Here is a 15514-nt window from a genome sequence, read left to right on the forward strand (position 1 = left end):
GCTTAAATGTCGGTATGTAATGGTATGGAGTTATTGAAACTTACTACGTGTAAAAAAGACTCGAAATTGAATGTTTATTTTTAAGCCACGAAAGTTGCACTGGGTGCCTTTAACATTAGTTAACGCTGTAATAACACAAAACGAAAAATAATAAAAGGAAGAATACATACAGATGAATACATAGTCTTTATTGTAAAAGAGGTAGAGAGAATACAGGTGTTTCACTGTACAGAAAAAGACAGCACTGTGGATATACTCATTCAAACCGTTAGTGGGGGACGCGCAAGGGCGCGCCCTTATAGCAACGCAGGAGCCCAGTAGAAATACGAAACCTAACCAGAGAAACAAACACACTAAATCTTTGGATTTTTCTCTATTGCGCCTCATTCGCTGAATGCATTCTCTCTATCTGAGCTCAGTAAAAAGAAACCCTTAAAATAGTCGTTGCACCACTAATAAAAACGACAATAATAATAATAGGGTGGTAAAAAACGCTGATAATGCAATAATCCCTCAAAACGACAGCCCCAACCCCAACAAACACACACCACAGTAACATAGTCAAGACTAGTGGAAAACAAACCCCTTATACCTAGTAATAAAAACACAGGTGATGCACTTCACATACCACTGACCCGGTTCACACTGCTGATCCGGTGTCACATCCAGATCGGCTTCTTAAACCACAGGTGTTAACGCTGCAGACAAATTACAATCCCATCAGCATGACCAAGATATCAGGGTAGTGTTGCATTCCAGGAGGTGTGCACTGGACACCATTGATTGTTCGAACCGCTCGCATCGTCATGGAGACGCGAATCAAGGGATACCTGTGCTAGCATATTGCGAGATCCAGCTATACTCCATTTTGTAAAGCTACCCAGCTTGCCTCATACATAAAAAAAGTGATTCCAGTGGTTTTTATTAAAAATACCAGATGTCTAGGGCAATTTGCATATTGTGTGGGAAAGCAAAACCCAATCAACAAGAGGTTGACTGTGGAGACGCAAGTTAACATCCAGTGTGTGAACACACACATCTGGACTCACATCTGAAGACGTGTGAACAGGGCCCCAAACACACCCACACACACACACACACACACTGAAAACATACATGAGCGGTGACAAGCAGTAAGGAAAAGACCCAAAGTCGGAGATAACTGCAGCCAAGCAGGTGGTGGAGTGAGATTCGTTGTCTTCGCCGGTGTTCATCTCATCTTCAGGGGTCGCCGTAGCAACGCACGCCAGGGGGAGTGGGGGGGGCATCACTCCGAGTGGCCCGACCCGTCGCTACGGGGCGAGGCGGCGTGCGGCGACGTGTTCCTTCCTGTCCAGCTGCCGTTGGTCTGACAGGAAGGAGCAGAGAGAATGAGGCCCCGTCCACACGAGCGAAAACGATCCGGTTTCGTTTTATGCGGTTCAGGAATATCTCCGTAAAGACGGATTCATTGCGAATCCGGGGGCGATGACGTCAATGTTTGCGTTTCAGGCGTCCACACAAATCCTAACATGAAACCGCATAGGTCCGGATATATTTGAAACCACCCTCGGACATGGTTTAAAAAATATGTGGTTTCGGGCACCGGATCCGCCAGGACGGTAGGCCGAAACGCACAAGACTTATGCGGTTTCACCAAAAAAATCGGCTCCGTGTGGACCTGGCCTGAGACCGCCGTTCTGATCCTCACAGAGGAGGACCAGTGAGTTGTGTTGTGTGTTGTAATATCACCTGTCCTCCCAGTATGTAGCCGGGCTGTTCTCCGTTCATCTGTGACCCACCCAGGAACAGGTCAGCTGACCCGGGCAGAGAGAAGGAACCGGACCCTGAAAGAATAAAGGGAAATGGAGTTTGAAACAAGTTCAACATCTTTAATGTAGTTATAATCCTTAATGTACTTAACTGAAGTATTTTAATTGAGTACTCTGCAGTAGTTTTGTGCAGCTTTAATGCAATTCGCCATCTCCTCCTCTGTAGTAAACCCGGAATATACCACTTTTTGTGAAATTTTTGCCCAGCAAATCTCCTTTTTCTTATTTGTGTTTATAAAACACACACACACACACACACACACACACACACACACACACACACACACACACACACACACACACACACACACACACACACACACACACACACACACACACACACACACACACACACACACACACACGTACGTACGTACGTGACGGTCGTTTCTCATTGGTTGGCCCCTCTGGGCTGGCAAGACAGAAAAAGGGGAGGTGGCATCTCCCCTTATGAAGACATACAGGGAAAATTCCAAAACGGCGCGTCTGAGCTTTGTTTTTTCCAAGGTGGAGCAGAATGCCTAGTGCTCGTTTTACACCCAACAAAATTTCTAGCTACTGGGGGAGCATAGGTAGGCTAGGGGAACTCATATTAATGTTAGAAAACCTCAGGAAGTGAAATTTTCCTGCCATGGGATCTTTAACACATCATACGATTGGGGCTAGGAGCAGTAAGTTAGCTTCAGTGTAGTCTGGCTGAACGGAAGTGGACAGCGTCTATTGCCTAGCGTCAGATTTGGCCGCGACTCCGGTTGCTGGCGTTCCCGTATTGTGCTCCCCCTCAAACTCGGAAACTAGGCAGTATGGCGAGTTTTGAAGAGGACTTTGACAGCGCTGTAAAGTTGGCATGTTTGGCTCTTTCCGTCGAAAATTGCAAAGAACAGCAGGCCCGCCCAGTTTCCCCACGGATAGACGGCTCGAGGTAGCGTGGCTCCAGACCATTCTACTTGCTGTAGTTTGGTCTGGCTTTGCGAGACTAGCTTCAGTGTAATCTCTTAAACTTTATCTGCATGTAAACACAGAATGTGAAGGCAACTGGACAAGATTTTGTGATAGGCTGACGATGATAGGCTAACAAAATAATTAATTACTTTGTAATCGGTTTACAGAGATAAGCCATCATGCCGTAGCAGTTTGCCGTCATTAGTGCAGTCTTATTGTAGAACATCCTTAATCTAATGTTGTTTAACAACAGTTAACCCTCCTCTGATATAGTTGAACCACAGTCCACCCTAATTTAGTGTTACTGCGGTACATCCTTAATGTAAGGTTCTCTAGGTGAAGTTGGAGGCGGGACCTGTGGAGTTTGGCGTGTGTGGCGAGTCGTCGTTCTGCGTGGCCACCAGGGCCGTCTTCATGGCGTAGATGTTGGCCTCCTCCTGGAACTTCCCGATGTTCTTCTTGTAGCGGATCCTCTTGTTGCCGAACCAGTTGGAAACCTGCCGGCCCACACAGCGACAGCATAAAGACCACAGGTCCATGCGGGTCAGACCCGGACTACTTCTTACAATTATGGGAATCTTATATACAGTTTGACTCAGTTGTTCAGTTTTAGCCCATTTAAAATCCTTCCTTAGTATCCGTGTCCAAGTGAACGATTAAACACATTGCACCACACTAAGTGACAAGTAGTGTTTTGCTTGTGGCTGGACTATACGTTTATATAGATTTAATGAAAACCTTTACCACAGGATATAAATTATTCATACATTCTCGGTTGGCAAACAAATACAACTAATTCTTCCTTCTCTCAAAAGCCTGCAGAAGAAAATAATGATGACTAGATTTTTAATTGAAAGCCGTGGTTACCTGGGAAACCGTGATTCCACACTGCTTGGCCAGCTCCTCTTTAGCCTCCTCGCTAGGGTAGGGGTTGGACAGGTGGGAGTAGAAGTACTCATTCAGCACCTCCGTAGCCTGCTTGCTGAAATTACGCCGCTTGCGCCTGGATACACACACAAATAAGCATGAAAAACAAACATCAATAATTAAAAGCCATCTTTATAGTCCAATAGAAATGAAGAAAAATAAATAAAGGTCATGAGTAAACGTTCTATTAGGTTAGAGGTGTAAAAGTATATTGTCATTAAGGTTTGAAAGTGTGTTACTAGCAAAGAACATTTTTGTGAGGCGTGGTGACATACAAAGTCAATGCCAACACACAACACAACTGTTCTTCTGAAAGCAAAGCATCATTGTAATAATAACAGGACCAGTTGTCTGAGTTCCACTCATATGGCATTCACCTAGCCATCCACTTCACCAACCAGCCCCATACATCTCTTCAACCACCTAACCATCCCTGTTCACCCCTAGACCCACCGAACCAGCCACTTGTCCCTCCCATCCAACCAACATCTAGCCCCATACTCCCCTACATCCCTACAGTGGTTAGACTATGAGGGACACTAATAAGGGTGTCCGTCACCAAAACTGAAACTGGCGCTTGCTGCACAGAACAACGTCCGGGGCACTGAGCCATCACTCAAAACCCCGTTATCCATTGGGTGCACGTGCGGGCCGCGTAACCACGAAGCAAGACAGTGAGGGATAATCAGTGAGAAAGAAGCAGAGGGAATGGTAAAAAAAAGGACATATCCAACATGTAAAAGACAAAGTTTACGTGATTATATTATTTTAGCTTCAGTTAATTTTTTTCTCTTTCAAATTCTTATTTTTCTTTGCTATTAACCTCCCTAAACTCACGGTTCCCCAGATTTGGGAAGACCGTGATCAGTCTTGCAGCTAAAGGCATACAACACTGCCCTTATTATGTGAAAATAGTCATATCAAATGAAACATGAGAAACTCCGCTACAAGCACATATAACACATTTTTACACACACCAAATTCAACTCAAACACCAAGCATATTAATTAGACAAATTAGACAATTAAAAATAGGGTGGAGCTTAAGAGGTTAAAGAAGCATTGGTTGATTTTATTGACACAAATCTAATTCCATACACCCACCCTCCCACTCACCTGGCGTCGAGGAAGCGGGCGCGCAGGATCATGACGGCTTCGCAGGTGCTCTGCTTCAGCTGCGTCTGGATGGAGCTGAACTTGCGGTGGATGATGCCCACCATGCGCTCGATCTCCCGTGGCGACACGGGCCGCGTTCGTGACTGCTCCCGCAGGAGGTTCATCACGTGCGTCGTGAACTCGCTGCAGGCCTACCAAAATGGAGGGGGGGGGGGGGGGCAGGGGGTAGTGGAGATGAGAGCCAGGATGAGGCAGAGATACTGCTGGGCGTTGCAATGTGTAGACCTCATTTTGTGTGTGTGTGTGTGTGTGTGTGTGTGTGTGTGTGTGTGTGTGTGTGTGTGTGTGTGTGTGTGTGTGTGTGTGTGTGTGTGTGTGTGTGTGTGTGTGTTTCATGTAGTGGTGTTAGTGTAACAACAGTTGATGCTAAAAGTTAGGTGGTAGGGGGATAATATCATGTATAGTACTTATTAAACTCAATGGGTTGTAAATGTATTAGTATTATGGTTCTAGAATTAAACTAATCCAAGGTAATCATCATTCAGTACATCTTATATTGTTTTTCTGCTAAAATGTGTATCCTACGGGGACAAAATCACAAGGGCAAGAAATATATTTCAGTCAATTATATTACTATAGATTTGGACATATTCAGTTCCAATATTCACCACAGGGGCAACCAAACTATTGATAGTTATTACTATTTAGTTATTTAGCCAAATCGGCTTAAAGTTACATGTCATTAAAGCTGCAGTAGATACCATTGTTTTCCAAAACAAATCTTTCTGTGGACACATTGACTCACAGTATGCTGGAGGGAGTTTCACTCAACAACAGCATTATAGAGATATTCCATTTTAACGTTTAATTACAAACTTTCCAAGCAGCTAGTACTACTAGCTAGCAAGCTAAATGCTCAAAAAGTTATGCTAGCTTTTTATCGTGTGCACAAACTTCATAAGGGGCAACCCTCTATCTCTTTGAACAACTCAGATTAATTAGAAGGATTGTGTGCCCATGATAAGAGACGTTACCTACTGCCGCTTTAAGTAACAGGTGGGGCTTTCGGTATTTTACTCAAGGAGCCCTACGGTAGACTGTGGACATTGGGGTTTGAACCCGTGCATCAACCTCTAGTGCTCTTAATGAACCAGAAAGCGTTTAGAGGGCCTGATGTGTATGATGAGAAGCAGTGTTTGTCCTAAGTCATCATGTGTCCATCACCCTTCCCTAAACTGAAGGGTCAAGCGTCCCACCGCGACACGGTACCTGTTCGTATTTTTCCAGCTCAGTGTGGTAGATACTGCGAATCTGGCTCAACTTGCTTTTGTAGTCCGAGTGCTCCAATGAGCTGTCCGGGGACATTCCGCCAGAGCTGGTCGCCGCGGACACTGCTGCCGCAGCACCCCCCCCTTTCTCTGGCCCAGCCACGCCCTCGGCCAGCAACATGTTGTCTAATCGCACAAGCTGGGGGTCTTGAGGCTCCTCCTCCTGGTTGTTTCTCATGGACAGACCTGTCATCGGGACGTCAGCCTGTGTCAATCTCTGCTTGCTTTGTGGGTGTCAAGTACAAACAGTGGAAATAGGACTAGCTCACATCCCATAATAGATTAAAAGGAATCGTTTTATTTGTTCTAGGTCATGGTCCATTTTATGTCATGTGATATGTTTACAATAAGTTATAAATAGTATGTAACCAAGACATAGGCTTAGTTATTTGTTATTATATTGTTAGATTACTAGAAACAATTAAATGCATGTATTCTAGTATAGCAAGCGATTCTAGAAATAAAAATGTTATTCCTGTATAATAATTGAATGATAATTAAAGCAACACTTTACCAGTTTTCTCCTTTATCTCGCACAAAACGCTGAACAAAGCGGGTTTCATTCGATGGCAGTTCAGTGCATGTTTCCTGGGCAAGAAAAAATATTTAAGTGACTTGAACTGAACCAGTGGCAAAGACCGATTACTTTATGATCGATTTTAGTGACGGACCAAAACAAAAAGTGACAGGCGGACTACCAGTCGCATGGCTAATGTGGCTAACGGCTTACCTGCTAGCTTTATTTACCAATGGATAAGGATAATTTCTTATTGGAACGCTATGCTATTTATTGAAAGCCCTAATGTTAACACGAAGACCTATCGATATAATCCCAAACTATTATCATCGCTAATCATGTCGACGATTTATAATATCGCATTGAATAGTAAGCCTTGGGTAGCTAACTGCTAGCATCGCAGGCTAACAATACCTACTAGTATGGCCCCTTTTCTGTTTAGTTCACTTAGAAAATTAAACAATTCTGAACATTTCAATAATTGACAATCATCCGTTGGTCTAGCAGCAGGCAGTAAAGTAGTGGTCGTTTGTGTTTTCTGTGAGAGTTGACTAGCCTCTAGCTACACAATAAAAAACAATAGGTGGAAGTTAATGAAACTTTGCCTCTGGTGTTTTCGGCTCGAATTTCACCCAAAGAAAAACAGACCAACCCCCTCTTCGTTTAAAACATAAATAACAACTTACTTTGCCTGCGCCTCGTCCAAACTTTGGTCGGTAATAGTCATTATCTGCTGTAATATATCACCGATGTCTCTACGACTCTCATGTCCATTTTCCGTGCCTTCGAGGCCCGGGTCTCCATCGGACCGGTGCTGGGAAGGTTGATGAACCGAGTTGAGTGAGTGCATCCCCGGGTGGCCGCTCATGCCTAGTCCCCGGCCGTTGGAAGGCCCATTGCCAGTCAGAGGCTGCTGCTGCAACATCTTTAGCGACGCTCAATGGCGACGACTGCTGTTCAAAGGCCCCCACCAGTACTACACACACACTCGCATGCAACTAGCAATGACGCACCCTTACCACAAGAGTCCCCTAGCGATTAAAGGTGGACCCAAATAATGTAGCGTGTTTAGTGTGTGTGTGCATGTGTGTGTGCGTGTGTGCGTGTGTGTGTGTGTGTGTGTGTGTGTGTGTGTGTGTGTGTGTGTGTGTGTGTGTGTGTGTGTGCGTGCGTGCGTGCGTGCGTGTATGTGAGAGAGCGATAATGAGAGAGAGCGAGGGAGCGATCGTGCATACGTGTGTAGGCTACGTGCAATACATTGCTTTGGCAATATAACATGTTGTTTCTCATGGCAATTAAGTCCCTTTGAATCAATACATTGCTTGGCAATATAACATGTTGTTTCTCATGGCAATTAAGTCCCTTTGAATCAAAATTAAACTGACACTGTGCGAGAGAGAGAGAGAGAGAGAGAGAGAGAGAGAGAGAGAGAGAGAGAGAGAGAGAGAGAGAGAGAGAGAGAGAATCAAGTGCAGTTCAGTATGTAATGGGAAAAACATTTTCTAACCCAATCGAGATCGATTGACCCAATTATATTCTGTTTCACCAGAGTGTGTCAACTTCTCTTTTTGCTGCAAATCAACAGGATGTGTGCCAAACCACAGCCTTTTCGCAGCGCGCGTGTTTCAACACGTTTCGGGTTCTCATCTGCAGTAAAAGGAGAACTTCGCGCCCCTGCGGATTGACGCACCATGGTAAATCCCCCCCAGAAGGGAGAACGAGCAGCAACAACACAAATGGAGCGACACCTCGTTCGTGGTTCTATTTCTTAATCGCCGGAATCTGACACATGATCGACTTCTAATAAGGGGGGTTCGTGAAGAGAAAGAGGAACAGGAAGAAAGAGACAGTGAGGGGGAGAGAAAGAAAGAGAGGGGTAGAGCGTTAGAGCGAAAGAGAGAGAGAGAGAGAGAGAGAGAGAGAGAGAGAGAGAGAGAGAGAGAGAGAGAGAGAGAGAGAGAGAGAGAGAGAGAGAGAGAGAGAGAGACAGAGAGAGAGACAGAGAGAGAGACAGAGACAGCGAGAGCAAGCGAGCGCCTGTTAGGTCGGCATGTAGCCTAAACTTGTTCTCTGTTTCTGTTTTTTTTTAAAGAAATGTATTTGACTGGGACTTTTCAATAATGCAATACTTTTCCTACTTCATCTTCACTATATGATGTTATTCAGAGGGTGATCGCATACAGAAGTGGTAAGATCAATACTTTCACATTTGACACAACTTTGGGTGCCTGTCAATGTTACTATTTACTGAATACCAACGTCTGTGATTAGCAGAAAGTAGGCCTATGTTTGCTTAATAGCAGCCTGGAATGATGTGAATCATGAAATGTAACGTAACCGACCGTAAAATGTAACACACTATAGAGCAAACATCAGCAGGCCACAAGCTACAACCTGCCGATCTGGTTTCTGCCTCGGCGGTCCGTTGGAATCCACACTAGACATGCGATGACTGGGTTAAATGTATCGTGTATCGTGTGTTGTTGTTGTAGTTGTGTGTATCAAACAAACGCCTTTCATATACTATGATGATGATGTAACTCGCAACTCTGTGTCTTGTGATGTACGTCAGGTCCTACAACAGACATAATCATGGCCAGGGTAGAGGTCACCACTGCGCCAGCTTTGGAGCTTCTTGTTATGAGTGAAGGGGTCGGGGAAAAAGAGCCGGTCAGCGGGGAGGATATCAAGGTCTTCATGGCTGACAGTGGACAGTCAGCACTTCCGGAGACCCCAGAGTCCCAGAGCGGGAAGGAAGTTCACGGAGTAGATCCGGCGTGTTTAGAAGAGCCGTCAGAACATGGACCCGCGGCCCAGCCAGAGGATGGGCCGGCGGGACCTCCTTCAGCGGACCAGGGGGCTGCGGTGACGATCAGACACCATATCCCAGGGAAACAGGGGGACGGGCCAAGCCAAGGGGATGGAGGACAGGGAGCGGAAGAGGAAGGAGACCCAGCAGCAACGGCAGAGGCGGACGGAGAGGAGAAAGCAGAAGAGCCAGAGTCGGACGAACAGCAGACAGACACAGAGGCGCAGATCAAACTGGAGGCACAAAAGCAGGTTGGTCGGTGCTACCAAACTATCTAACCCCCTAAACCTATCATGAATTATGTTCTTCCCCATTTCCCGGCGGACCTTGTACCATAACTCATGTCAACCGTCCGGTACAGTCATACTGAAACCTTGTTTTCAGATGTCAAAGCATGTATGCAGAAGTAGAACGAGGGGGCTGAGCTGAGAAGAATGGGTACAGTGTGTGAACACACACAGTTAGCCACAGCTTCCAGAAGTCCTGCACACTGCCCTTTTATTCTCCCTCTCTGCTGCCAACCAACCGCCCACTCTCTCAGCCTCTCTCTCTCAACCTCTCTCTCTAAAACGCTCTATCTCTACTTCTCTCTCAACTTCTCCCTCTCAACTTCTCCCTCTCAACTTCTCCCTCTCAACTTCTCTCTCTCTCTCTCTCTCTCTCTCTCTCTCTCTCTCTCTCTCTCTCTCTCTCTCTCTGAAGTCTTTATATATTTTATGAATTAGAAATACAAATACATATGTTTGTGTCCCTGTTCAGTTGGAGAGAACTAAAAGAAGAAGCAAGCCTTTGTTTACTTTGCGTTTTGAAGCCCTACAGTGATTGAACTGACTGTAGTGAATAAAGGTGTATCTATCCTTCCCCCCCACCAGGCCCAACGGCTGAGCCCGGAGTTCCCGGAGGCGCTGTACGAGCTGCTGTGCACGCTGCAGGAGGGCCGGCGCCTCAACGACCAGCGCTGCTCCTTCCGCCTCAAACCAGGAGTCTCCAGGAGGAGGTGCCAGTCCGTACCCAGCTCCACCAAGCCGGCCCACAGAGGTGAGAGAGAGAGAGAGAGAGAGAGAGAGAGAGAGAGAGAGAGAGAGAGAGAGAGAGAGAGAGAGAGAGAGAGATGGTACTGATGGCTTCCAGAAGCACCATAAGACAAGTTTTTTTTGTTGTCATGTCATTGTGGTTTCCAGAAGCGGCAGGTTTTGCGAGACAGGTTGTAAGAGACACAGGAGAGACTACATACTGTAACCACAACGAAGATGACAAACTCACCACTTTTCTCTTTCTTAGTGACTGATGAAGAGAAACTTCTCTCCCGGACACGTCGGACAGCGAAATATTGGATTTAATCTTAAAGCATGATCATGGGAAAAGTACTGGCAGCAAAGTTACCAAGGATACATTCAGCGAGACAATAGATGAACAAGATTCTTATAGCAAAACGTTTTCATTGTGGGTATGGAGTGGGAGTGACCTTAGGCCAAGTAAATTTGTAATACAATAGGTGGATATTGGACATGTCTGCAGGTCTGTAAGACATGGCTGTAAATAAGTTTACACAACAAAGAAGTCAGTCGATTGGCCTGTTCTCAATACCAGACTGACTGGCTCCAGTGGGAACTCAAATCAGAATTACCTTAACCTCTCTCAGTTAAAAGAGAGGAAGGGATGTGTCTTAAGGTACAGGGAGAATGTATACAGTTCCTTCTAATGTGCATAATAATTATATAAACAAGGTTAATATAATTTGTATATGATTGTATATTTATAGTTATGATTGATATTTCCACGACAGTGACACAGTCTCTATCTGAGTAGATTATATTAGGTTCCCTCCTGTAAGTTCTTTATTTCTGTCTTAAGTTGTTCATTAAGTTTGTTATTTAGATTACACAAGTTAATTGTTGTGCTACGACTGACAGTAAGCAGATACTTGAATCCAAAGTGTTCCACAGTGAATTATTTTAGATGCAGGTTATTTTGGATGAGGTCTGGTTAGAAATCTTGCTCAGGCGTGCCCACAAGACTTCAGCGATATGGTTTCAATCCCGGAACATGTCAAGTGCTATATCCTAGCTACTGGCCCAAATCCATTTACTATTTTGGAAAAATAGTTAATATTTAACTATATTTAGGTGAGGGCCGTCTGTATATTTATACTCAGGGTTCCTGGTATTAATAAAGGTAATCTTATCTTATTTAAAAGTGTAAACAATTGGACTACGGGAACGTTGGGAATCAAACCATGAACCTTTTGGCTAGGAGACACCCTAACCACTTAAACCCTCTTTGAGCATCACATTTTAAATCTCTCCCTGCTCTCTCCTTCTCCTCCTCCCAGTGATCTTCTCCTCCGTGACTTCCCTGCAGCAGGAGGAGTTCTTTGAGCAGGTTGCCGTGGCGCAGGCCCGTCGTCTGGATGACCAGCGGTCCGAGCTGCAGGGCCCACTGGTCCCTCCAATCAGTAAGATCAAGGGCCGGAGCTTCAGGGGCAGCTTGAGGCAGCTCTCCATCCACAGGAAGCCCTCCCCGCCAGCCCCTGTTCCAAAGGAGGACCTCTACACCATGATACTCAACACACAGGTACGTTTGTATTGTAGGAACCAGGAAGTAGCCTTCTATGTTGTGGTCTTACATTTACGTTGTATTCTTTTTCTACTTTATCTACATTACATTTGGACTGTTAATTGCAGTGGTAACACAACCACATTCATCTACAGAATATATTGATATAAAATGGGTACTACAGTTAAAATCCCAATATTGGAGAGAGTGGTCTGCACATGCACCAGACGCAAAGGTTGAGGATACTTAAAGTACGCGACAGCAAGTCGTGCCAAATGCAACGTTATATTTTGAGACCAGCAGTGCATCCTAGATTTTTTTAGCCCATGACCCCATATTAAGGAAGCCTCAGCTTCCATTTAAACTTCATGACACTAAAGCTGTTTCTAACATCAATGTCCCAGATAACATGTAAGCATTAGATCAATCATAGCAAAAGCACTCGTGGTAGCAGTTTGCTTATGGTTACACACTACCTTGTGTAGTGTGTGTGTGGCCTGAGGATTCCACCTGGAGTGTGGCAGCCACATAGATGCCGCGTTGCAGGGAAACTTAGCATAAGACCCCATATGAACAGGCGACTCTGAGTTGGTTCCCTCTGCGAGCTTGGGAAACACTGATTTAAAAGAGCTCCCAACTGCACTGAACTGAAAAGGTAGAAAGCTGGGTTCCTTCTTGTTATAACACAAGGGTAAACAAAGTATGATTGACGTAACATTTGACCATTCCTTGCTCCTGCTCAAACTGTCATCAGTGGGATTTACTCCAGGTGCTTGTTCGATGGTAGGCACCAATCTGTAAAAATTGGAATGAATAGTCTGAGTCGATATCAATAACAAAGGGAGTGCCACAGGGTTCAGTCTTAGGCCCAGTTCTTTTCACAGTTTTTATTAATACCATTGTCCCCCTGCCTAATTTCCAGGTGCACCTTTATGCTGATGACACTATTCTGCATTGTTTTGCTGACTCTGTAAAGATAGCCATGGAACAGCTTCAGGCTTCGTTTTATGTCCTTCCAAATATTTTAACTGATCTTAAACTTGTGATAAATGCTCAGAAAATCCAATTTATGCTGTTCTCTAGCGCTAGGAGCAACTTGCATCCTGACATGTGCATAATCACTCTAAAGGGGTCTACCATTCAGAGGGTCTCGGAATACAAGTATATAGGGATTTGGCTTGATGAAAAGCTTGCTTTTTATTTACACATTGATAACTCGGTGGCCAGATAAAGACAGAAGATAGGCTTTTTTATTTAGGAACAGATGTAATTTCCCAATTTTCTGTAGGAAAGGGATTATAGAGTCAGTTGTCCTCTCTGCACTGGATTACAGAGATGTGGTTTATAGACATGCATCTGCCACGTCTCTCAAAGCCCTGGAGGCAGTTTACCATTCAGCACTTAAATTCATAACGGAGGAAACCTACAATACTCACCATTGTACTCTATATGAAAAAGTTGGATGGATTTTTCTATCCGCAAGGCGTGATTTGCATTTGTTTTTATTTATTTATGAAGCATTATTAGGGAAACTTCCTGCCTATATCGCATCATTGATTGACTGGTATTCAAGCCCCTACCGGACACGGGCTGGCAGGTTGGCATTAAAGATCCCTCAAGTCCGTACTGAGCTGCTTTTAGTGTTTACGTTCCATCAGCCTGGAATACCCTGCAGCATGATCAAGGTATTAACACTTTTGTTCCATTTAGCCTTTTTTTAGACATTGCTCAAGGACCACCTGTCTCATTCATGTAATTGTTTTATTTAAATTTGTTTATCATTTATATATTTTAATTGTAATTGTCTGTTTGTTTTCTTTTTCTGCTCTTAACATTTTTTATCCTGTTATTTCTGTTAAATTCCTAAATCTATGTATCCTTTGTATTTCCCTCGTACTTTGTGTTCCAATGTATTCACTCAACATCATTGCAAATGAGGGCTTTGCCCTCAATGAATTTTCGAGTTTAAATAAATAAATCAAACATTAATCCGTCTCAACCCCCCACCCTCACTGTTGCCCCCTGCAGGCCCAGGGTCGGCTGGAGGACCAGCGAAGCCGGGCCCCGGGGCCCATGGACGACGAGGACTTCTTCTCTCTGCTGCTGAAGGTCCAGGGAGGACGCATGGAGGAGCAGAGGACTGAGTTCCCTCAGCTCCTTCTTCTGACCTGAGTCAGCAATGTCCAACATCTCCACGCAGATTACTGCCCAACTCAGAAGCAACCGCCATCAACTACTAGCTTCCCCACCGGCTGCCATCTTATAAAGTGACCATTTAAAGGAATTGTTAAGACGACAATCCTCTTGACTGTGCTTCTGCCTTTGGATTTATTAGTTAGCTAATTTGCTATATAGCCAGTTAGCTATTATAGGTGAGCTCTGATTGGCATTCTACAGTGGTAGCACTGTTAGCTTAGCATGGCAACATGCCATTGAATGACCCGCATACAAGCTTGAAATGGGTGACCTTTGCTTCCTATGTTCTTTCCATTCGTTGATAAATGCTTTTTCATCTGTATTTCTTATCTTGTTGAAGGCATATTGAAACCTTTCCCTTGGAATGCCCTTCAAATGAGTAATTATGTTTGTTTTTATTACAACTCTTAGTACTTTCTAATAATTGAGCTGATAATTTTATCCAAAGTGACTGAATCCAAAGTGAATTCAGGTGTATGTTAACGGGCAGGGCGAAGGTTTCTGGGGGCATTTGTTCATGGATGCTTACAGGTTGGCTGCGGACATTGGGGATCAAATCTAGCACCTATTTGGGTTGGGATTTTGATAACCGAGCAGCAAATGTGATCCAGAATATTATCTTGATCTGGTGTGGTCATGCTTTCTATAAATGTGGGTTTGGGGTTTTCTCTGATTGGGGATTTTCTCTTGCGGTTTTGTACATGAGACAGAATGGTCTTTTTCCGTGTCATGGTGGCCAGAAAGAGTATATTGGCACAAGTGACTGTACTTGACATTAATGGAATGTCCGAATTAGTTACTAGATAATAAATAAATTATGATGGATGTGGAAAAGCTTTGAATATGATAGATTATAGTGGTCTTATTTTCTAAAACATGTCAGAAGTGGCAAAACATGTAGGTTAAGATAAATTGAATTTGACGACCCTCATAATACATTTCTTTGTAGTAACTGAGATCAAAGAAATGCCTCATATTTAGTCAATGGCTTTTGAATAACTAAAGAAATGTGTGTGCATACTTTCAGCATCGATAATGTCTACATTCTCAACAGCATTTATGATAAAGTTTTACACCCAAATCCAATTTAACTGAGGTATTTCAGAAGAAGCGAAGACAGGGTTTTAGTTTTCAGTTTCAAGAAGTGGACGGAACATGGATGCCGTCTTTCACTTTATTAGTTTGGTTCAAGTGTGTCCTTACGATTTCTCTCCACCCAAGCAACCTTGTTGTGCCCTTATCACCCACTTAACATTTGAACAATAACACTATCAAAAGATCATGTAGATGCCAATAATACTTAGGCAGGCCAT

At 44.2% G+C, this 15514-nt stretch overlaps 2 protein-coding genes across 2 annotated transcripts; one reads left to right on the forward strand and one right to left on the reverse strand.

Annotated features, from left to right (window-relative positions):
* Positions 1-167: 167 nt before the first annotated feature.
* On the reverse strand, positions 168-7740 carry pbx2 (pre-B-cell leukemia homeobox 2). The gene is made up of 8 exons (XM_060064482.1): positions 7327-7740; positions 6638-6711; positions 6065-6309; positions 4796-4986; positions 3621-3756; positions 3109-3250; positions 1732-1826; positions 168-1348 (listed from the first exon to the last, which is right to left on the reverse strand). The coding sequence occupies exons 1-8, from the start codon at positions 7563-7565 to the stop codon at positions 1268-1270; spliced, it is 1203 nt and encodes a 400-aa protein (XP_059920465.1). The 5' UTR covers positions 7566-7740; the 3' UTR covers positions 168-1267.
* A 588-nt stretch (positions 7741-8328) lies between these two features.
* LOC132467297 (G-protein-signaling modulator 1) lies at positions 8329-15043 on the forward strand. The gene is made up of 5 exons (XM_060064492.1): positions 8329-8828; positions 9213-9700; positions 10322-10487; positions 11782-12023; positions 14034-15043. The coding sequence occupies exons 2-5, from the start codon at positions 9233-9235 to the stop codon at positions 14175-14177; spliced, it is 1020 nt and encodes a 339-aa protein (XP_059920475.1). The 5' UTR covers positions 8329-8828; positions 9213-9232; the 3' UTR covers positions 14178-15043.
* Positions 15044-15514: the final 471 nt, after the last annotated feature.

Source organism: Gadus macrocephalus, chromosome 11, assembly GCF_031168955.1.
Source record: "Gadus macrocephalus chromosome 11, ASM3116895v1".
Taxonomy (NCBI): Eukaryota; Metazoa; Chordata; class Actinopteri; order Gadiformes; family Gadidae; genus Gadus; species Gadus macrocephalus.

Excerpts from the sequence above, each read along its gene's own strand:
- LOC132467297 (XM_060064492.1), top strand. The coding sequence starts at position 9,233 with ATGGCCAGGGTAGAGGTCACCACTGCGCCAGCTTTGGAGCTTCTTGTT. Across the intron at positions 9,701-10,321 it reads AACTGGAGGCACAAAAGCAG|GCCCAACGGCTGAGCCCGGA; the intron begins GTTGGTCGGTGC and ends CCCCCCCACCAG. Across the intron at positions 10,488-11,781 it reads CACCAAGCCGGCCCACAGAG|TGATCTTCTCCTCCGTGACT; the intron begins GTGAGAGAGAGA and ends TCCTCCTCCCAG.
- pbx2 (XM_060064482.1), bottom strand. The coding sequence starts at position 7,565 with ATGTTGCAGCAGCAGCCTCTGACTGGCAATGGGCCTTCCAACGGCCGG. Across the intron at positions 3,757-4,795 it reads GCCCGCTTCCTCGACGCCAG|GCGCAAGCGGCGTAATTTCA; the intron begins GTGAGTGGGAGG and ends GTGTGTATCCAG. Across the intron at positions 1,349-1,731 it reads GCTACATACTGGGAGGACAG|ACCAACGGCAGCTGGACAGG; the intron begins GTGATATTACAA and ends CCTTCCTGTCAG.